General features: G+C 42.7%; 2 protein-coding genes across 3 annotated transcripts in view; one reads left to right on the top strand and one right to left on the bottom strand.

Annotated features, from left to right (window-relative positions):
• The window catches only part of NSMAF (neutral sphingomyelinase activation associated factor), a 66509-nt gene extending 60583 nt beyond the window's left edge, over nt 1-5926 (top strand). Inside the window, exons 25-31 of the mRNA XM_019973742.2 lie at nt 83-150; nt 735-858; nt 2137-2220; nt 3019-3169; nt 3771-3873; nt 3989-4098; nt 5237-5926. Of these exons, the coding sequence (XP_019829301.2) occupies nt 83-150; nt 735-858; nt 2137-2220; nt 3019-3169; nt 3771-3873; nt 3989-4098; nt 5237-5331 (735 nt within the window). The 3' untranslated portion in view covers nt 5332-5926. The remainder of the gene's footprint in view (nt 1-82; nt 151-734; nt 859-2136; nt 2221-3018; nt 3170-3770; nt 3874-3988; nt 4099-5236) is intronic.
• Nucleotides 5927-6455: 529 nt separating this feature from the next.
• SDCBP (syndecan binding protein) overlaps nt 6456-23241 on the bottom strand; it is a 34488-nt gene continuing 17702 nt past the window's right edge. The window contains exons 3-9 of one of the 2 annotated variants that reach the window (XM_019973744.2): nt 18018-18096; nt 16641-16750; nt 13814-13972; nt 12085-12260; nt 9367-9538; nt 8592-8683; nt 6456-7566 (exon numbers count right to left, since the gene is read on the bottom strand). In XM_019973744.2, the coding sequence (XP_019829303.1) occupies nt 7512-7566; nt 8592-8683; nt 9367-9538; nt 12085-12260; nt 13814-13972; nt 16641-16750; nt 18018-18096 (843 nt within the window). In that variant the 3' untranslated portion in view covers nt 6456-7511. Of the gene's footprint in view, nt 7567-8591; nt 8684-9366; nt 9539-12084; nt 12261-13813; nt 13976-16640; nt 16751-18017; nt 18097-23241 lie in introns of both variants that reach the window. The other variant, XM_019973743.2, reaches the window with a different exon arrangement.

Here is a 23241-nt window from a genome sequence, read left to right as displayed (position 1 = left end):
GGGAACTTGTCAGATAGTTTTATCACATTAAGGAGTCATTTAATTTTTGTAAATTATTAATGGTGAGTCACTTGTATTTCAGGCTTTATCATCCTGTTTGCTTTTACCGGGAGACGCCACTGTCATAAGCTCTTCCTGGGATAATAACGTGTATGTATCTGCGGGCCCCTCCCTCACTCCCCACGCCGTGTAGCCCCCTATGTGGACCTGAGGGAGGGGAGCACGGGCTCCCTCACTGTTTTCAACAGGGAACGGACGAGGATGGTTGGACTTGAATGTGATTCTTTGGCAGCTCAGTGGTAAAGAATCTGCCTGCAATGCAGGAGATATGAGTTCAATCCCTGGTCCAGGAGGATCCCCTGGAGAAGGAAATGGCAACCCACTCCAGTAGTCTTGCCTGGAGAATCCCATGGACAGAGGAGTCTGGTGGGATATAGTCTAAGGGGTGACAAAAGAGTCAGACATTATTTGACTTTAATAATTTCTCCAGTTGGATTCTATTTTTCTCTAAGTTTTTAAATTGAGGGGAAAACACAGATGAGCCAGACCCAGAAATTTCTAGTTTTAAATTCACATTTTAAGTATTTGGTTTGATAACATGAGAACAAATGATTTGTAATTCCAGTGGGCCATAGTGAGCGTAGAATTAAACAATCTAATGCTTCTTGAAAATGTGTTTAAGAATCTTAACATTGAGCTGGAATGCTGTCTTAATAATTCTCATTATCTTTTAGCTATTTTTATTCCATAGCATTTGGAAGACGCCAGGACACATTAATGGGACATGATGATGCTGTTAGTAAGATCTGTTGGCATGACAACAGGCTGTATTCTGCATCGTGGGACTCTACTGTGAAGGTTTATATATAATTTCTAGATTAAAATGTTTGGATAATATAAATAGTATAAGCCATTCAACTCCCTGCTGTTGATGTGTTCAGTCACTTTTTCACTGCTTTTCATAGAGTGGTATGGAAGGATATGGAGGTTATCCCCTTCGTGTGTTTAGTGTGCAGTGTGGGGAGATGTTTTCCTGAGCTTGCCCTGTGCGCTCCACTGGGGGTCTAGTGGTTCATTAGAGAAACACGCAGCGGCCCATCTGAGCTCATGCAGCTGTGAGCTAGCAGTTGACCAGTGAATCAGAAAGTATCAAAATAAGTGGAGAATCGTTGAAAAATACAGATACACTCCTTCATCGTTACTGATACAGGGCCACACTTGGCCTTTTCTCTGAAATCTTGCACAACTTTGCTGCATGAACCACAGCAGCATTCATCATCCTTGGTTTCCAGTTTGCTTTTATGTAAACAGAAAGCAAGAACCTAAAACCATTAGAATTCCTTCAAGTTTTGCATCATTTCTGCTTCCCCCAGAGGGGGCACTTTTGTTGGTAAATTTTCTTGCCTACATGTAAAGTCAAGTCACTCAGTCGTGTCCGACTCTTTGCGACCCCATGGAGCCTACCAGGCTCCCCTGTCCATGGGATTTTCCAGGAGTACTGTAGTGGATTGCCATTTCCTTCTCCAGGGGATCTTCCCGACCCAGGGATCGAACCCGGGTCTCCCACATTGTAGACAGATGCCTAATCATCTGAGCCACTAAATTTTTTTGGCAATTTGCCTTTTTGAGTTTTCTCAAAACCTTAATGGGGCTTCCTAGGTGGTGCTAGTGGTAAAGAATACACCTGCCAATGCAAGAGACGTGAGACGTGGGTTCGATCCCTGGGTTGAGAAGATCCCCTGGAGAAGGGAATGGCAACCCACTCCAGTATTCTTGCCTGGGGAATCCCATGGACAGAGGAGCCTGGTGGGCTACAGTCCACAGGGTTGCAAAGAGTCAGACACGACTGAGCACTCAAAACCTTAATAGACATGACTACACTTCTGCACTTCAATTTTAGTTCACAAAGTACTTAAGTCACAACAGTAAGTGCAAGGGGTGGAGCAGACCCGGGCACAGCAGACCCTCAGGAAGCACGATGGCAGAGTTAAGAGTGCAGGCACAGGCCAGAGAAACAGCCTTAAGACGCTTCGTTTTGTTGGGAGCTATTAAGTGGGAGTTGGTCAGTCAGGAGAGTGTTTGCTGCGCATTAGCAGTGCTCTTAAAGGAAGTGTTCTGCGATGCATCCCATCCCAGGTGTGGTCCGGGGTCCCCGCAGAGATGCCGTGTGCCAGGAAACAGCACTTTGAGCTGCTGGCTGAGCTGGAGCACGACGTCAGCGTGAGTACCTGGGCCCAGCGGAAACCACCAGGGGAAGCGGGTTCTTGGCTTGATCTTTTATTTTGCTCACTGGAAGAGAGCACGGGGGCTGTCAGTTCAAGTTGATCCTTTGGGTTTCCAAGTCCACTGTGCCTGTTTTTCCCTGTTTTGCTGTTTAAGAATTGGCTGCCCTCCAGCCAGATTTCCACAAGACCAGTTTCCTAGCATGGCATTGAATATCTGGGTATCCTCAAACTATTTGGGCAACCGGATGTGTTTCTGACACCTTAAGTGGAAGAAGCTGTCTGTCTAGGGTGAGGACACCGACGTGTCTACACAGCCCTGTGCTCGCAGCAGGGGCAGAACTCAGCTGGCACCTCACCCTCTTCACTCGGTTCGTCTCCTCATGGGCATGGCTGCATCTGGCACTGAGGCCTGTGGTATTGTCTTCCCTCTAGGCTGTGAACTGTTGCCTGATCTTCATGGTCAGCAGAATAACCAGGGTTGAGGAATATTTATACAGGATGTAGTTTAGCCAACCTTGAGATTCCCCAGTTCCCCCAAACCCCCCACATCCTCATGGAGCCCCTGTGCTTCAGGCAGCCTGGCATGCCCTGCCACTTGTCACGCATGGAGTCACTATTCTGAGTCGGTCAATTTTAGGCTCTTTGTCAAACAGCATTTTCCAGTAACACTTCATTGTAGTCACTGGCCTATGAAGATTTCACTTGTAAATAGGTGGTGCTGAAAGAACGGGCTGAGAAACACAGCTTCATGACCGTGGCTCTGATGGACTACTGCGTGTGCTTCCTTCTCCAGGTGGATACGATCAGTTTGAACGCTGCCGGCACACTGCTGGCCTCGGGCACCAAGGAAGGCACACTGACCATCTGGGACCTCACCACGGCCACCCTGTTACACCAGATTCCATGTCATGAGGGGACTGTGGGCGACACTGCTTTCAGCCCAGGTAGCATCCTTTTTTAATACAGATGATACCAGGGGAACTGGAATTACTATTTTGAAATAAATAAGAATGTAAACACAGTTTTCCAGGAGGCTCAGTGGTAAAGAATCAGCCTGCCAATGCAGGAGATGCAGGTTCGATCCCTGGGTCAGGAAGATTCCCCTGGAGAAGGAAATGGCAACCCACTCCAGTATTCTTGCCTGGAGAATCCCATGGACAGAGGAGCCTGGCAGGCTACAGTCCATGGGGTCACAAATAGTTAGACATGACTGAACAACTAAATGACAAAAATGCTATTTGCTGATAAAAGGGGTTTTGCCTGTGGGTTAAGGCTGCTTTGTGGGAGAACACAGTGCATATAGCATGTGTACCTATTAGAAAAGCTGTATCGGATATTCTTGTTAATTGCTCAAATCACTGGAGAAATTAATTTATGAATTCACACCAAAGGGTCATCAGCCCAGTGCCTTAAACACAGAAGCTTTTAGTCCTCATTGGTTAATACAACAAATAACTCACGTGAACACTGGGCTCCTGGACTCAGAAGTGAAATCTCAGATGGTCTAAAGCCGTAACCTGCACCCTGTCCTGCCCCGTGTTGCAGACAGTCGCCACGTCCTGAGCACAGGAGCTGACAGCCGTCTGAACGTTATCGACGTGCAGACAGGAATGCTCATCTCTTCTGTGACTGCGGACGAGCCCCAGAGGTACTCTCAGGTTACTCATGATGAAGACGTTTACAGACAGGCTCGCAGTCACCACTCTGGGCCTGCTCTAGCCCTTCCTTCCTGACGAGGGATGACTTCCAAATCCTTCTTGCAGGTGCTTTCTCTGGGATGGAAACTCCGTCGTATCTGGGAGTCAGTCTGGGGAGCTGCTCGTCTGGGACCTCCTTGGGGGAAGGGTCAGCAAGAGGATCCAGGGCCACGCGGGTAAGGTGTCTCCCGCTGACCTGCCTCTTCTCCCTACATGCTCCAGTGCCTCCTTTCCCACCAGAGAACACGCTCTTCGCAGGTTACAAGCCCCCGGGGACCTCTGTGCTGTGAACGTTCCCCTCCAGGTCCTGGCCAGCCTGGCCACCTGAATCTCTCGGTTCTTTCAGGATTTAGATCTGTGTTGGCAGACATTTGACTCCAAAATGGAAAGTTTTTACATTAACTTCTATATAGAGAGGAAAAAAAAGTAAAAGGTATAGATTTTTTTAACACATGCATAGAGATTTTTTTAGATATATATAAAAGCAACTTTCTTAGTGGTTCAGTGGCTAAGAGAACGCAGAGGGACCAGGTTCGATTCCTGGTCAGGGAATAGAGCCCACATGCTTCAACTATGACCCAAATAAGTTTTTAAAAAACAGGCCAACTTCCCTGGTGTCCAGTGGTTAGGACTCAGTGGTTCTGCCACATGGGGCACAGGTTCAATCCTGGTCCAGGAACTAAGATCCTGCATGCCTTGTCACCAAAAAAAAATAAGAAGAAGTTACAGAGAAAACAGTCTTGCTCCCAGTGACTTCCACCTCCCAGGTCCCCTCCTTGGAGGACTTCTCCAGCTGGTGACCTGGCGTGTCTATTATCCAAGGATGTTTTCTTGTGTACGTCTGTGTCCTTCTGCCTGTTGGCTTCTTAGTTTTCTTTACATTTTCAAGTTTGCCCTTTGAGCATTTGGAGGACAGTTAATTCTTGGGTCGATGCTTACAAGTAACTGTTGACAGCCCACCTTCGTCCGCTTCCCACCGTCACTGCTGTGTGGTCATTTCTTCTCAACACTGTACATTCAAGTGAGGTCTGTGCCTGCCTTCCTCCGCTCACCTGATAGGAACGGAAATCAGCACACTCACACCAGTTCCCCACTTGTCCCTCATGATACCTGACTTGTTGTAGGTGTAATATTTGTATGTTACACACCTGTGACTCCCAGCTGTTTTAGCTGTAGCTTTACATCTGCGTGGTCTCCTAGTCTTCCCAAGTTCCCTGTCCTAAGCACTTGAGTTCAGGCAAAGATTGTTTCAAAGGACAAGACGATGTGGTGGCAGCTGGGCAGCTCACCCTAACCCCGTGTCTCGCCTCGCAGGTGCCGTGACGTGTATGTGGATGAACGAACAGTGCAGCAGCGTCATCACAGGAGGGGAAGACAGACAAATTATGTTCTGGAAGTTGCAGTATTAAGTGCCTTTTCCTCGAATGTTTTTGAACTCTATTTAATGTACTTTTAAACCAAACTTTTAAAGGAATTGGTGAATGTGCAATTACAGTAATTACAAATTTCACCACATGAGAAATTTGTGGTTTTAGACTTGATAAATCATGGTGACTTCATTGAAAGCTGTTAGTTGTCATCCTCGAAGGCGGACAAGGATGTGGGAGATTTGGGGAGGGAACATCTGTGAGGCAGGCGGTTGTCCCAGGGTTATGACGATCAGAAAGCGAGTCTGGGTCAAAGAGCAGCTGAAAGATAACTAAACCAGCTGGGGGAAACCTCCCGAAAGCACTGAACAGTTTAAGGACTTTGCAAGAAAACCTGAGTATTCTCCGCTGTTGCCAAGTCACTCTGTCTAATTGACACACTTGTGGCATGCCCGCTGGATTGGGATGTGTGTTTTCATGGAGTGGTCACTTTCTATTACCTGCTAGCCCCAGATTCTGAGAACCTGGGCAAGGATTAGCAGTTCTTATAACAGTTTACTGTGTATAGGAATGGTTTATTTCATTATGGCTGTTAAATGCTCATCTTTTCTATGACATTAAAAATATTTTTCTGTAATGAAGTTCTCATTTTCTTATTTAAATAACTTGGCACAAAGTACTAGGTACTTCAAATGTTGATCCTTCTAGAAAACCATCCTTAGTACTGTGTAATCCTGTACTTCTGGAACTATCTTCAGAGCCAAGTCCAGACAGATAACGAGGAACATCATCACTGAAAAACCTGAGTGGGCTGGCTTTTCTGAATTCCACACAAGATAAGCCATGAATCAGTAGCACTGATTTATTTTGTATTCAACCTCTGAACCACAGAAAGCATGCAAGGTAAGATTTTTCTCTGTTACTTAAAAACCACTGGTGTATCCTGAATGTTAAACATGGCTTGGGTGTCGCCAGGAAAATCAACAGGCTCGCTGAGGCCCTGCTGCTCGGCCTCCAGTGTGTCTGGGCTTCCACAGGCTGAAGGTACTTCTCTGGACACTCAGGGCCTCTCAGCACAGAGGGCTTGTCCCAGGCTCCTGGGTGTTAGCCACTCTGGGAGAGGACTCTCCTACAAGCCTGACATTTTCAAATGATGCAATAACAGACAGACTAGAACTTAACTTTATTTATACATTTTTAATTAAAATAGAATAGGCATAAGCCAAAGAGAGGGGAAAAAAAAATCAGGATAATGTGTCATTCTTTGAGCAGGGAGGAGGCAGGAAATGGAACACATGACCAGGACAGTGTCCTGAGACCGTCCCGGGGCAGCTAGGTTACATACTGTGTAAATGCCACAATCAGGTCTTAGCCCACTTAATCTACACATGAAAAGAAGAGTCAAGGTTCATTCTATTTAGTACAAGAATTTTTACATTAAATATATAGTGCTTCATTTCTCAAAAAGTGATATCAGTTACTTTTAGAAGAAAGAAGTTCCATTACACAAGGAAGGATTAGAAAGTCTCAAATGCACATCGGCAGCTGTGCTAGCTCGGGAGGTACTGTCAGGCTGCGCGGGGCCAGTGCACATCTCAGGCGAATGCAGAACTGCGTCTGGGTTTAGAAAGGCAGCAATCGTTACATTTTGGCTTTTATTCTAGATGCTTAACTTAGTTAAGGCGACAGTTCAAGCGTATTAAGTGAAGGTAGATAAAATGTAATGACAATCGATAAGTCTCTTGCAGCTACACACACTGTCTAATAATGCTTACATGGAATGAAACCAGTGTTACTTAGCTGGTGTTACACACACATAGAACTGAAGAAAAGTAATTCTAAATGCACTATGGTGACAGTAAAAATGCAAATACAGCACAGAACTAAGCACTGCTTGATATCAAGGTGATGGTTCTAACAGAGCTGAGCCTGGAGCAGTCATTCTACTCACAAGGCTGTGAAAGCATCAGGTTTCCAGTAAAGAAGCTAGTCTGTAAAAGTCTTTTCAACTGTAAAACCAGGGTAAGGCTACAACTATCTTGATGTCTGAACAAGATATACTGGATCGAACAGTAAGATTCCCAGCCCTACTGTAAGACAGGAAGTCCTCATGCAGCATATGCTCGCTGGCTCCTAGAAAGCTTCAGGTGCATAATAGAAAGGTCAGTTGCCCGAGACGTAAACGGGAGAACTTCTGGGAAGTTTCCACTGTGCCGTGACTTCTAAACCTCAGGAATGGTGTGATCCATCAAGCTTTTCATAATGCTTGGCGCCATCCTACAAGACAGTTCCTTTGTTAGATACTGAGGGTTGGGTTTCTTTTTTCAAAACTGCTACAATGATTCAAGAAAACTCGAATTCAAACTCAGTACTGTTAGCATCAGGTGGGAATGGAGCAGGTTTTATAATGAGTTCAGCTCTAAGGGTCTCAGGTAATCTAGCTGATTACAAATAAGCTATCTATCCTGGCCAGTAAGATACAGGTCCTTGAATCCTTATATGTTAAGGCTGAATGGTTAAAAAAGACAATGCTATTAATGCTATGAACTAGAGGGAGAAGGCAATGGCACCTCACTCCAGTACTCTTGCCTGGAAAATCCCACGGATGGAGGAGCCTGGTGAGCTGCAGTTCATGGGGTTGCTAAGAGTCGGACACGACTGAGTGACTTCACATTCACTTTTCACTTTCATGCACTGGAGAAGGAAATGGCAACCCACTCCACTGTTCTTGCCTGGAGAAACCCAGGGACGGGGGAGCCTGGTGGGCTGCCGTCTCTGGGGTCGCACAGAGTCGGACACAGCTGAAGCGACTTAGCAGCAGCAGCAGAGGGAAAGGTGTGTGGGTTTTTTTTGTAGGGGGTTGGGGGGCGGTGGGGAGGCTATCACTGATTTAAGACAAGTGAGCTCTTCAAGGATTAGTCCTGACAATTCTCCCCCCAACAACCCCCAAAAGGAGCTAGCTGCATTCTATTCCAGCTTCTGGGTAAACAAAAATTCCATTACAGGAGTTACATTTTTTAATGTTTTAAATATCATTTATCTTTCAGGTAGATACTGAAAGGACTGTGCTGGCTGAGCCAGGACAGAACGTAAGATGCTACCAGACAGACAGCCCCAGCCACCCCTGTTTTATTCTCTCTCCTCAGCTTCCAGCCAGGACTTCCAAAATGTTCAAATGTCTAAATAATGCCAATGTCATCCACTAAAGAACCAAAGGTTTGAAAAGCTTGAGAATTAAAGAAGTACAGAGACTCTATGAAATCACATGAGCACAGAATCAAGTCAAAGAATTCTCTACTTACCGTTTAATAATGTGTTCAAAGATAAAAGCAGGCATGATTGTAATAGTAACTATATTTCCAGCTGTGGACAATATGTCTGCGATCTGAGAGTCCTGTTGAAAACAACGAAAATTCTGAGAGACTTTATTAAATATAAAACTAAGTTATTCTTGGTAAAGAAATATGTATGTTCTGAGGTTTTGCTAATGTCTCTAAAATCCTAACTCCTGGTATTTAAATTTTTTCCAGTTTCTTTACCAAGTTTTAATTCATTAGAATCACAACTTCATCAGTGGTAACAAAATTCAGTAAACTACATTGAATATATTAGCCAACAAAGCATTCTTTTTCTAGAGATTAAATAACTGCCCCCATATACAATATTACCACACCCCTCTGCTAACATTAATTCTTAATGAAAACCTTTAGACCTCAAAATAGTTCTATTTAGGAATTTGTAGAGGGCGTAAACTATAAAAAATGAAGTACTAATTTGACCATAAACTATTACTCATTTCCTACAACCCCTGGACTAAAAAAAGCAATTGGACAAAAAAGCAACCATTCATTCAGAATCTCATCAACATCTTCACTGCCCAGGTCTTCACAGAATTCTAGTTCAAGGGACTTCAGAGATCTCACCCATACAGAGGCCACAATTCTAGAGGTTAACATGAGGGCACAGCCAGCGCCCCAAAGAATGTCTCCATTTTGGTCAATAACAGCACCACCCCGACAACACAAATGAAAAAGAAACTTCTAAAACTAAACAATATGATGTAAGTTCTGCTCTGACCTTCAGTCCGATGACGTTCTGTCCGTTGACCTCACAGATGTTATGTTCCGTGAGAAGACCATTTCTAGCTGCAGAACTGTCTTTCACAATGGATGTGATTTTTCCATTTTTAAAAACAAAGCCAACGTGTCCAGTACTGTCCTTATGCATGGTAATTGTCCGTTCAAAGGGCCTGTGAGCATAACAGTTTCAATTAAAATTGTAATTCCAAGGTAAACATTTCAATGGATTTCCACTATGTTGTACTGGATACTTTGTTACCATAAATTATTTCAAAACTATTTTACTTGGTATGTACATCTTGTGTAAAAGTTTAAAAATTCTCTCCATTATGGCTGGACTAACTAATCAAGATTTCCTTCTTTTAAGTATCAAAGAATTAACACAATGCTTCATGCAGTTTATCAATGTGCTTTTTCCTTTAACATTATGTTTGAACAAAAATCAGTGTTAAAAATGAATTAACTTTTTAGTATTTCCTGGAGCTTAATTTTTCTTAGGAAGTACTTAGAACCTTTACAATATTTCTCACATCTTGATTTTGAAAACTTTACAACGGTATTTTTGCTGCAGCAGCAGCAAGACGGAAGCCCCCAGTCCCTTAGAAAGGGAGGAGCTTCAGAAAGATGGCGTCCGCTCTTGAGCACTGACAACCTGTTACTGCACACGTTTCATGACAAAATACAAATTTTACATTATAAAGTTCACAGCAGTCATGTCTTCCTGGTGATCCAAGTTACTTTTTGAAACTTTGCTCACCTAAGAGCAAAAGTGCCATTTGTCTGCAAAATGTTTACTTAATACCTACCATGTATTATTCAAAGTGAAAACACAAAGGTAGATAAAAGCCAGTTGAACCAACATGAACAAAAATGCCAAAGCTAAAAATGTGTTACAAGGTCTGCCCTTCAACCCCTGCATGGCTGAGAAGGTGGTGGTGTCCGTAGTACAGGTACCGCAAGCTCCATTATAAATGAGCTAAAGATGATGTTCCCACCAAGGACTACAGCCTCAGCCACCCAGAAGGCCAGGCTGGTTTTTGGGAACTGGTAGGCCCCCATGTATCTACCCTGAGCAGGAAACCGGGGGCAAAGTCCAGACACCTGTTGCTGTTACCTTTCTAACCTCTTCTATTTTCCAGAGAAATGGATTAAGACAGGACAGGAACTTCTCAAAGGACAAATTTCTGTAAGCTCTGAATTAAGGTGTAGGCAAAACCGGAACACTGTTTTTAAAAAGTCAAACTATGTAAGAAAGTGAAAGCAACACAGAACTGCAAGACTATAAATATAAAACTCATCAGTAACATTTGATTATTTTCTGCAACAAAATGCTGTATTTAGTTCAGTTCAGTTGCTCAGTCGTGTCCGACTCTTTGCGACCCCATGAACTGCAGCACGCCAGGCCTCCCTGTCCATCACCAACTCCGGGAGTTCACCCAGACTCACGTCTGAGTCAGTGATGCCATCCAGCCATCTCATCCTCTGTCGTCCCCTTCTCCTGCCCCCAATCCCTCCCAGCATCAGAGTCTTTTCCAATGAGTCAACTCTTCACATGAGGTGGCCAAAGTACTGGAGTTGCAGCTTTAGCATCATTCCTTCCAAAGAAATCCCAGGGCTGATCTTCAGAAAGGACTGGTTGGATCTCCTTGCAGTCCAAGGGACTCTCAGGAGTCTTCTCCAACACTACAGGTCAAAAGCATCAATTCTTCGGCGCTCAGCCTTCTTCACAGTCCAACTCTCACATCTTTACATGACCACAGGAAAAACCACAGCCTTGATCAGACGAACCTTTGTTGGCAAAGTAATGTCTCTGCTTTTGAATATGCTATCTAGGTTGGTCATAACTTTCCTTCCAAGGAGTGTCTTTTAATTTCATGGCTGCAGTCACCATCTGCAGTGATTTTGGAGCCCAGAAAAATAAAGTCTGACACTGTTTCCACTGTTTCCCCATCTACTTCCCATGAAGTGATGGGACCAGATGCCATGATCTTCGTTTTCTGAATGTTGAGCTTTAAGCCAACTTTTTCACTCTCCTCTTTCACTTTCATCAAGAGGCTTTTGAGTTCCTCTTCACTTTCTGCCATAAGGGTGGTGTCATCTGCATATCTGAGGTGATTGGTATTTCTCCCGGCAATCTTGATACCAGCTTGCGTTTCTTCCAGCCCAGCGTTTCTCATGATGTACTCTGCATATAAGTTAAATAAGCAGGGTGACAATATTCAGCCTTGACATACTCCTCTTCTTATTTGGAACCAGTCTGTTGTTCCATGTCCAGTTCTAACTGTTGCTTCCTGACCTGAATACAGATTTCTCAAGAGGCAGGTCAGGTGGTCTGGTATTCCCATCTCTTTCAGAATTTTCCACAGTTTATTGTGATCCACACAGTCAAAGGCTTTGGCATAGTCAATAAAGCAGAAAGAGATGTTTTTCTGGAACTCGCTTGCTTTTTCCATGATCCAGTGGATGTTGGCAATTTGATCTCTAGTTCCTCTGCCTTTTCTAAAACCAGCTTGAACATCAGGAAGTTCACAGTTCACATATTGCTGAAGCCTGGCTTGGAAAATTTTGAGCATGACTTTACTAGCATGTGAGATGAGTGCAATTGTGCAGTAGTTTGAGCGTTCTTTGGCATTGCCTCTTATTTCCAGAATATTAAAACCCCAAGAAAATGGAAAACTAGTCCTGAATGTCCACATGTAGTGTTTAGTCAGCTCACCTGTCCCGAATGGTCATGGTGATCTTCTCTCCGAAAGCCTGTTTGAGCACCTTGTGCGCCCGGTCCGAGCTCCAGCCAGCACAGTTCTCGCCGTTTATCTGCAGCACCTGGTCCCCAAACCGCAGGCCCACCAGGGAGGACGGAGAATTGGCCTGGACAAGCTGAACAAATATACCCTGGAGGACGGAAATTACTAAGTAAGTGCTGGAAAATCAGGAACCAGCTCTTCAGGCAGCTACTCTAGTAATTTTTTTTAAAAAAGGAAAAACTACACAAGTATTACCCCCAAGAAGGAAAGTGAAAATGCTATCAAGGCAACAGGAAGATGTGAGTGGTAATTTCTAGCTCACATCATGACTCACCTGACCAACTTCCATCACCCCCTCCACCTTGGAATAAAAAGACTAAGGAAAATAAAGGCAGATTACTATAATAAATGTAAGGTTCCATGAGTCTGATAGTATACCAAACAGGTATTACTGCACCTGATCATTATTTAGGGGGAAAGACAGTAAAGTGTTGGAAGTTTCATTTAAAGAAAGTGATAGGTTAAGGTCAGAAGTTTACCTTTTGGGCTGAAGATTTCCTTTACCCGCTTGCTAAATTCCACATAATCACTACTATTAAACAGCCTAAAAAGGTGGGTACACAGAATACAACCCCCGTTCTTAAAAATCTACAAGGTAAATACAGAGAACTCAAGTACAGGTAACTGAGAACTAAACGGGGTCTTTTTATTCATGTAAACTAAATTTCAGATGCTGAACACTATAAACAGGCCAAGTATAAAAGGCATGCGCCAGTAAGAGATGAAAGCAACCACAGGCTGCACCCCTCTCCATCCTGAGCTGCCTCAGACTTGGCGCTGCGCATCCTGTACTTGAGGGCGGCACCCAGCAGAGTGGCCACTGGACAAACCACTGCAAGGATAAGTGCTGCAGGGGTGGAGCTGGGGAGAGAGTGGTCTCTCTCTAGGATGGAGAGAGGGCAGTGAAGCGCGAGCTTCCCAGAGCAGCACACTCAATGAGGGTCTCACAAGAGCCACAAGTGTGCCAAGACACAACGCCCTCAGCCTCTGAGGGGCACGTGGGGCGGGGACTGGCCTCAGCCATCTTCCGCCAGGCGCCACATCTTCTACGTGCAAAGGCTGGATGCGCTGAGCTATGAGACCAAAGACCGAAAAGAAGCCCAATAACTACCTCGGAAACCCACAAATCAGGGTAAAGACTCAGCACCTCCTTAGTGATCCTAAGTGCCTCCCCAAAGAGTAACCAGGTTTCGTTTCTTCCATCTGGTAAGGTGAGAGGTAAAGTAATGTACTTGAGAAAGTCACTGTTGCCTAGAAAATGCCCCATGAAAGTCAAATTCAAGGATAGAAATAACAAACCCAAAACCACATTACAAGTCACTTTTAGTTTAAAAATACTCAAGACCACTGACCCCACCTATCAGTCTTAACTTGTACACGTTACCCTATCTCAATGCCAGCATTCTTGTATGAACTATGTTACGATACACGCAGACTAGTGAACTTTATTCCAGAAAAAGGACTGAAAAAAGAAAAAAATTCATCCATGGTCATGCTCAAGTCCCAGCTCTGCCTCTTCAGAACAGGGTAGCATCTCACGTGGAAAAGCAGATTAAAAGTAGTCCCGATCAAGGATTTACATTTTAAATTGTAACTCAGTCACGTAACAGCTAATCAGACAAGAGTACTGAAAGTGCTTACGTTGTCTATGGATTTCAGCCTGAGCCCAATCTTCCCGTCTTGATCCTTACACAAGATGACTTCCCGGATCCCTTGCTTGATCTCTGCCCTGCGGATCCCAATGTCGCCACCAGTGATAGGGGCCACCATGTGGTTCATGCTGGAAGGCCGCGCCACCACCTGCTGACAGAGACACATACAACACGTCAGTATTCGCAAACACACGCCCTGAGAAAATCCAAAATGATAACTGAATATATTCTGCTGTGGTTTCCTAAAATGTAATTTGCCAATTATTTCCTTCAGATCTGAGTTTTGCAAAAATGACCCTATTTTGTTTTTTAAAACTAATTCTGCAGGTTACTCACCCCCCCAGACACCATCTCCAGCAGACTCAATGACTCTCTGTTGCCGATGAATTCGCTGGCATTGGTTTTATGTGTATCCTGGCTTGTTTTCAACTCAAATATATTATCCTTGAACTTTATAAAGGCTGTACCTTACTTTTAAATTCACACAGCATCTTCCTGAGGGTTCTTTTATATGGCCTTATCTTCAACAATGTACTTAGCTTTTATTAAAGAGGCAAACTTCTTACCTCACAGCTCCACTACAAGGACTAAAAGTACCTGTTATTCAAGTGCTGACACACACAAGACAAATGTTATTTTTCGTCCCTTTAGTAAACATCTGTGGATTAACCAACTGTATGGAGAACAGCTGTATTAGGGACTCCGTTAGGTACCAGGCCTCACATTCCTTATTTTTTTTTCTTGACCAAAATCAGTTTATTGTTTTAAGAACCAAAGACAGTGAGGGAAGAACATATTTGTTACCAAGGCATCTTAACCAGAACCTGTCATAAAAAGCTCTGGTCTGACACCTGTGATGCTCAGAGCAGCCATGATGGGGGAGGGAAACCTCAGCTGCACACACACACAGACTGCGAGTATCTCCTTCAGAATCACAGTCACTGGGACACCACACACACACAAGGAACCATACTACGAATCAAGCACAAACCCAGAAAATACAACTTTTGAAGAATTACAAAACTTCAATGCTTACAGCTATAAAAGCACAGAAATCAGGCAATGGGACAGAAAAAATTAAGCAAATGAATTTAGTTTAGCTGGAATACAGGACAAAAGGGAGGAGCTTTGGAGTATAACTTTTGGAAAAGAATTTTTTTCCAGCAAGTACAATTAAGTGCTTACTCAGTGTTCTTACTATGATCCATATGACCAACACATGACCACTGCCCCCTCCTGCTAAGGCCTACTATGACCACCATCTACTCTTGCCCTTCTATTTGCCCTCCACACAGCAAGCACAGAAACCCTTTTTTTAATCAATTATATCTATCATTCCCACAACTCAGACCCCCAACCCCTTACCCTGTCCACAAGGCCGCAGACTACCTGGCCTGACAGCCCTTCCAATGCCAACCCCCCAATGCATTTGCTACAACATTCTGTCTCATCTGCCCATCACCTAGGTCTTGTCTCTCAGGTCTCTCAAGTTCATTTCTGCCTGAAAGCCTTTCAAGGTCTCTGCATATACTGGCTAGTAAAGCTGAAAGTATGTACTATGGTTTCTTTACCAGAAAGTATCTGTTGAGCATCAACTGTATGAAGAGAGAAGCTTGTGGGCACAATGAAGAGAAGAGAGGGCAACAACAAGTGTCACAGACTCTCTGTCCCTTCCAAACCCACCCTATGTGGTGAGCCCTCTTCTGTCACTGGCTTTCTGGTCAGGACCCCTCAAGAGGAGGAGGTGCCAGGGCCTGCCCCTTCCTGTCTGCTTCCTGCTCCTGCCAGTACTACCTGGGGCCAGCCCTTCATGCTGCTGGCAGCAGGTGACCAGTCTCCAGATTCCAGACACTCCCAGAAGAGCCTCCGTGCAGCCCCCAGAGGCACCAGCGCCCGTCACAGGGCCCCTCCCCTGAGGCCCAGCTCACGGGACTCCTCCACCATCACTGTCGCTCTGAGAACTACGACCCCCATCCTGTGCGCCCCAGTTCTAGAAGCAGCTTTCTAGGTTCCACTTTTGCTTTTTTCAGTTCTTCAACCTCTCTGATTCTTGTTATCTCTGTTAAAAAATCTAGTGTGATTTCTATTGTTCCGATTGGACCCTGACTGACGTAAGCAAGTTTCAATAAATATTTGGTGAATAAATTGAAAGCCAGGTACTGTATTAAGCATGGGGGTCATGGCAACAACAGAGACATAAAGGCTGTCTTCATGAAGTTATGCATTTACCTACGACAAGTACTATAAGGTATTATAGTCTTATAGCAATAATCTTAACACAAGACTGTGACACACTATATTTAAGCCAAGAATTTGGGGTCAAACTATAAGAAGCTTTAAACTTAAAAAGATTATGAGCAAAAAAATGATAACAGACCTGAATCTCAGAATGATAAAGTTAGCAGTAGCTCAGTATTCATTGATATACCAAGTTCCTGGAGGAGTTACTGGAAAAAGAGACAACTGTAACAATCTAGGTTAGAGGTAGAAACACAGGGACGGGGCCACAGCAGGCTACAATGAAGAACATGAGTATAAGAAACGCGGCAGTGGCAGAATCACTAGGTCCATAACTAAATGCAGAAGACAAAGGAGAATGTGCCAGTTAAAGGCACCTGAACCTTTAACTCCTACTCAATTAGGAAAGTGGTAACAGCGCAGAGGAAGCAGACTGTAAAAAGCAATACCAGAAGACAGTCCTGAGAGGAGATCAATGCTAAGGCTATACATTTGTGAGTCTGCCACAAAGATGATAGCTTATATCTCTCCGTAAAGTATGATTTTATATAATTCAGAATGAATTACATTATACATACCCCCTGACTTGGTGCTCCAGGGACCAAGGCCATATTTGCACGTATTTCTTCTTCATTTAAACTCAGGCCCATGTACTGAGAGAGCTCCGGATACAGCTTAGGATAGAGATCTAATAACAAATGAATGAGTAGAGGAAAAAAATTAGTAGAATATTTTTAAAAACCATTGTTATTATGGAGTTTTACTTGTATTTTAAAAAATCACATTTATTTTATAAAATCTAGGGTGAATTTAAATTAGTAATCTAGAAAACCCCTTTCTCTGTAATGACAATTAGAAATGGAAAACAGAAAAATAAAAGTGAAAGTATGAAGACATTTTAACTGAAACCTCAGACTTCTAAATACTCAAGACTTGAAATAATTTTCCCAAGTTATCTTGCCTTTTCGTTCTCTTAAACCTATTAGGAATTTTCTACACATATCACTGATTCTCCACTTAAGAACAACTGACCAAAATGTACACTTCAAATCAGCTATGTTTTAATTCATTCAGTAAACACAGCTATAAAATGATTCTTCTACCAAAAAAAATGAACTGTGGGGGAAAAAAAAAATTAAAGCTTGTAAATTTATTTAGTGTCCTATCATTTTAAGAATACACAGCAATGAAATCTCTGAAACAGTACATTTAAATATTAACAGTATTTAACTGAACAGTAGAGTTAGACACTATTTCCAAAAGCTCTTTATGTGATTTATGGATTTTTTAAAGGAAACAATGTTATAAGCCAACAGGCCATAAAAACCTATTTAACACTCCTGTTGTATTTTTTTTTCATTTTATACTGGAGTAGAGCTGATTAACAATGTTGTAGTGGTTGCAGGTGGACAAGGGACTCGGCCATACACATACATGCATCCATTCTCCCCCAACTCCCCTCCCATTGAGACTGCCACACCTTTTGTATCTGAAGTCATATTATTTAAGAGTTCTGTCCTGAATTCCTATGAATTTAGAAGGAAAAGGAACCAGGGAGAAGGGTATGGAGTCAGAGTAGAGACTCCAGGATTTGGGAAGTTCCCCCAAAGGAGAACGCTATCAATCCCCACAGCCCTGAAAGACAGGGGAGGGGACAGTTCAGTGAGTTACATCTTTTCATAAATGAATCCCTCCTAAGTCAAGGACTTACAAAGGGTGAAATTTAAGTAACAATTTTTATAAAGTCATAAACATACTTTCATAGTCACAGTTCACTTTCTTGATTAAAGGGCTGTTTTGAAATAAACATTTGTATTTTCTTACTACTAGAGCAAGACAATTTCATGCTGTATATGTTAAAAAAAAAAAAAAAAATCCTGGATTCTCTATTTCAGTAAAAGAAGGCCTAACAGGTATCCCTGTTCAAGGAGAAGGAACCCAAAGAATAAACCTACTTCCATCTTGAGAGACGGGAGCAGAGGCTTCAGATAAAATCGCTGGGTTGGCAGGGTTTGCAGAAAATGCAGTCTGAGCCTAAAAAAAAAAAAAAAAAGAATTCTAACAACACTCTATAGAGACTCACTTAAACTTCTCATATAACTTAAATCCAGTAATTAAAAAAAAATCTAAAACCCTTTACTTTTAATTAAGAAATTCTAATTTCAAACAATTAAGCAATATATTTTCAAAGAAAATACATATAATTAATATTTCATAATGCTACTGCAAATATTTTCACAATGCATTATGAAATGATAGTTACACTTTAGTCTAAGTGAAAGTACCTTCTTTACCTAAAGAAAAAAGCTTAACCATATTTACATTAAGTATATATCAGGAGAACACCTAAAAATTTAAATACTTAAGTTGCTAATATTTATTTTGCCATTTCAGCATATCCCAATGAAATGTTTATCTACATTTTACCAAGTATAAGAAGGTGTTCAGTCAGTCAATTCAGTCGCTCAGTTGTGTCTGACTCTTTGCGACACCATGGACTGCAGCACACCAGGCTTCCCTGTCCATCACCAACTCCCGGAGCTTACTCAAACTCATGTCCATTGAGTCGGTGATGCCATCCAACCATCTCATCCTCTGTCGTCCCCTTCTCCTCCCATCTTCAATCTTTCCTAGCACCAGGGTCTTTTCCAATGAGTCAGTTCTTCGCATCAGGTGGCCAAAGTATTGGAGTTTCAGCTTCTGCATCAGTCCTTCCAATGAATATTCAGGACTAATTTCCTTTAGGATGGACTGGTTTGATCTCCTTGATGTCCAAGGGACTCTTAAGAGTCTTCTCCAACACCATAGTTCAAAAGCATCAATTCTTTGGTGTTCAGCTTTCTTTATATTAAAACTCTCACATCCATACATGACTACTGGAAAAACCATAGCTTTGACTAGACGGACTTTTGTTGGCAAAGTAATGTTTCTGCTTTTTAATATGCTGTATAGGTTGGTCACAGCTTTTCTTCCCAGGAGCAAGTGTCTTTTAATTTCAAGGCTACAGTCATCATCTGCAGTGATTTTGGAGCCCTCCCAAAATAAGTCTGTCACGGTTTCCATTGTTTCCCCATCTATTTGCCATGAAGTGATGGGACCAGGTGCCATGATCTTAGTTTTCTGAATGTTGACTTTAAGCCAACTTTCACATTCTCCTCTTTCACGTTCATCAAGAGGCTCTTTAGTTCTTCTTCACTTTCTGCCATAAGGGTGGTGTCATCTGTATATCTGAGGTTATTGATATTTCTCCCAGCAATCTTGATTCCAGCTTGTGCTTCATCCAGTCCATTATTTCTCATGATGTACTCTGCATATAAGTTAAATAAACAGGGTGACAATATACAGTTTTTCCGTACTCCTTTCTCGATTTGGAACCTGTCTGTTATTCCATGTCCAGTTCTAACTGTTGCTTCTTGACTTGCATAAAGATTTCTCAGGAGGCAGGTCAGGTGGTCTGATATTCCTATCTCTTTAAGAATTTTCCAGTTTGTTGTGATCCACACAGTCAAAGGCTCTGGCATAGTCAATAAAGCAGAAGGAGAACTTCTGTAACTCTCTTGCTTATTCGATGATCCAACAGGTGTTGGAAATTTGATCCCTGGTTCCTCAGTCTTTTCTAAATCCAGCTTGAACATCTGGAAGTTCACGATTCACGTACTGTTGAAGCCTGGCTTGGAGAATTTTGAGCATTACGTTGCTAGCATGAGTGCAACTGTGTGGTAGTTTGAGCATTCTTTGGCATTGCCTTTCTTTGGGATTGGAATGAAAACTGACCTTTTCCAGTCCTGTGGCCACTGCTGAGTTTTCCAAATCTGCTGGCTTATTGAGTGCAGCACTTTCACAGCATCATCTTAGGATTCAAAATAGCTCACCTGGAATTCCACCACGTCCACTAGCTTTGTTCATAACGATGTTTCCTAAGGCTCACTTGACTTTGCATTCCAGGATATCTGGCTCTAAGTGAGTCATCACACCATCCTGGTTATCTGGCTCATGGGGATTTTTTTTATATAGTTCCATACCATTTCTGTCATTTACTGTGCCCATATTGTGTACTAAGGGCATGAAATGCTCCCTTGGTAACTCAAAGGGTTACCTTTTCTTGAAGAGGTTGCTAGTCTTTCCCATTCTATTGTTTTCCTCTATTTCTTTGCATTGATCACTGAGGAAGGCTTTCTTACCTCTCAGTGCTATTCTCTGGAACTCTGCATTCCAATGGGTGTATCATTCCTTTTCTCGTGTGCCTTTAGCTTCTTTTTTTTTAGTTCTACCAGTTTATTGCTACCAACACGTCACCCTCCACCCTCATGCACACATGCTCAGTCATGTAACCCCATGGACTGCAGCCCGCCAGGCTCCTCTGTCCATGGAATTCTTCCAGGCAAGAATACTGGAGTGGGTTGCCATTTCCTTCTCCAGGTAGCTTCTCTTCTTTTCTCAGCTATTTGTAAGGCCTCCTCAGACAACCATCTTGCCTTTTTGCACTTTTTTCCCTTGGGGATGCTCTTGATCACTGCCTCCTATACAATGTCACGAACCTCCGTCCATAGTTCTTCAGGCACTCTATCAGATCTAATCCCTTGAATCTGTTTGTCGCTTCCACTGTATAATCATAAGGGATTTGATTTAGGTGATACCTGAATGGCCTCATGGTTTTCCCTACTTTCTTCAATTTAAGTCTGAATTTTACAATAAGGAGTCCATGATCTGAGCCACAGTCAGCTCCCGGTCTCGTTTCTGCTATCTGTAATAGAGCTTCTCCATCTTTGGCTGCAAAGAATATAATCAATCTGATTTCAGTTGACCATCTGGTGAGGCCCATGTGTAGAGTTTTCTCTTGCGTTGTTGGAAGAGGGTGTTATGTTATACTAAGTACAAAAATATTACAAAGTATGCAAAATGCATACTTAATCACCGACATAACAATCATGGTAAAGTAATGTAATTTATGTGTTAAAACTTGCCAAAACTTTGAAAACATATACACTTAATACTAGTCAGGGGCAGGTATGCCAGGAGCTCCCCTCAGGGCTGCCTTCACAGCCCATGCTGTACGGAGTGTTCCTTTTTCCCTTACAGATATATCTGAGCTCCTCAAGCAGACATATGTCTCTATTGGCAGTTAAGTTGTAAGATCCAGATGTAAAATTTTTACTTAATCAAGAATATACTGATTAAGTGATAGGAGTTTAAACCTATACTCTTTATCACCAAGCTCTGAAACTGATGCTAAGAGCAGTCCCAAAGATGCCTGGAGAGATGGAAGATTAATTAAATAAGGAAGTCCACAAAAGTACTGCAAGTACATCACTCATTTGGATTCCACATGTTCTGATATGACTTATTGAGTCATTCTTTATTACTGTTTCATAATGTCACAATCTAAATTCAAATAAAATGCAGCAAGCAAACCTTTTTAACTTTAAATATATCCACAAACTCAAAATATGCTGAATTTTGAAAATTCTCTCACCAACTATCAACTAAAAGGAGCTAGTGGCCAGTGGATTGCTTCCTGGATAAACTCTAAGGAAAAGAAAAAAAAAATACTGTTCCTCACTAAAAAGAAAGGAGCTATCAAAGCCACGAAAAGACATGGGGAACCTAAAATGCACATTACTAAGACAGTGAAACCAATCCGAAAAGGCAAATTACGGTATGAGTCCAACCCTGACATTCTAGAGGAGGAGGGAGGCCTGGACAGAGCGTGGGGACTGTGAGGGAGTGACAGTGCTCTGCGTGACACCGAACGGTGGCTCCACATCAGCACACCTTCGTCCAAGCCCACGGAGCGAGCACAAGCGTAGCTGTGGACGTGGGGAAGCAGCAGCAGGTCAGTGACTGTCACAAGTGTACCACTCTGGCGAAGATGCTGCTGGTGTAGGGTGAGAGGTGTGTGGTGTGCAGGTCAAGCGGGGGAGGGCGCACAGGGAAGGGTCACTGAGATGGAAACTGTACCTTGCATCACTTCTGCTGTGAACCTAAAACCGCTCTGAAAAACAGAATTTACTAACTTTAAAAAATTGATCCTTTTTACACTGGTCTATTATTTCTATTCTTTCATTCATTGCTCTTGTTCTTATCCAAGGAATACTGAAGTAAGCTCTCTGAACACAAAGTTACATATTTAATTACTATATAATTTGTAGTAAAAATGAAAGATGGTACAATAAAGGCTTAAGGACTATAAGCCATTTAAATGCAGCAAAATATTCCACACTCACTTGAAATCTCAAACTAGTGAAAAAAGGGGGGGGGGGGATGTTGTTTCTACAACTACAGAAAGCATGAGAAGACACCGTACTCGTGGAGCCACCACAGTCAATCTCTGCTCACTGTGTCGGGATGCTGATGACTGTTTCTCAGTCTACTACGCACAGGCGTGGCTCCTGTTTGAGACTCACAGTGGACAGAGAGGCGCAGGGGCTGCACCATGCTCAGAGCCACAGCCTGATGGTTCCTGTGAAACAGTTTACAGAATATGAATTGCCAAGTCACCGCTGCGGTGTGAAAGGAGAGATCAGAAAATAAATACTACCTTTACAGAAGCACCTCAAAAACAAAGACTCAAGTAACACTACCACAGAAAATGAAGAAAAAATAAAACAGAAGCAGTCCGAGATGTTACTGGCTAGGCTGGGAATCTTTTTAAATCCAGCGAGAATTTAAAAACCATGTTCCCCCCTCCTTACTCTCTGTCACATCTCCAGGCAGCTAGCTTTGTGCTCAGACTATAAAAGGCTTTGAAATGGAAATATCCATACAACGAGCTGCTCCTTGAAGAGCTCAGCCTGAGGTGGACTGCAGCCGTGTTCATTTTCTGATCCAACATTTGCCAATATCAACTCTTGCCTTCTTTTTCTGCTGCTTTTGAGATTAAAAAAACCTCTGTTCAAAGTCTACGGTGGTTTAGGTTCAATTTCATAAAAACTAACAAAAAAGGACGAAAAGGAAATGAGTCATCCTCTCATATCACTTAGTGCTCAGATGTCATAGTAACAGCTTAACTGTTATATTTCAAGGTAAATATCTCAAATAAAAGCTTTTTAAAAAAGAAAGTATACTTGTTCAGATATCCTGGGTGGAAATAAAAACCACATGAGAAAAATAATAAAATAGCAAAGAAAAAACAGATTTGAGATGACTGAATAAACCACTTAAAACTGTCAGGCATCAAAG

The sequence above is a fragment of the Bos indicus genome, chromosome 14, assembly GCF_029378745.1.
Source record: "Bos indicus isolate NIAB-ARS_2022 breed Sahiwal x Tharparkar chromosome 14, NIAB-ARS_B.indTharparkar_mat_pri_1.0, whole genome shotgun sequence".
Classification (NCBI taxonomy): domain Eukaryota; kingdom Metazoa; phylum Chordata; class Mammalia; order Artiodactyla; family Bovidae; genus Bos; species Bos indicus.
Note: the sequence above shows the minus strand (reverse complement) of the source record. Positions and strands in the feature narration are given on the sequence as shown.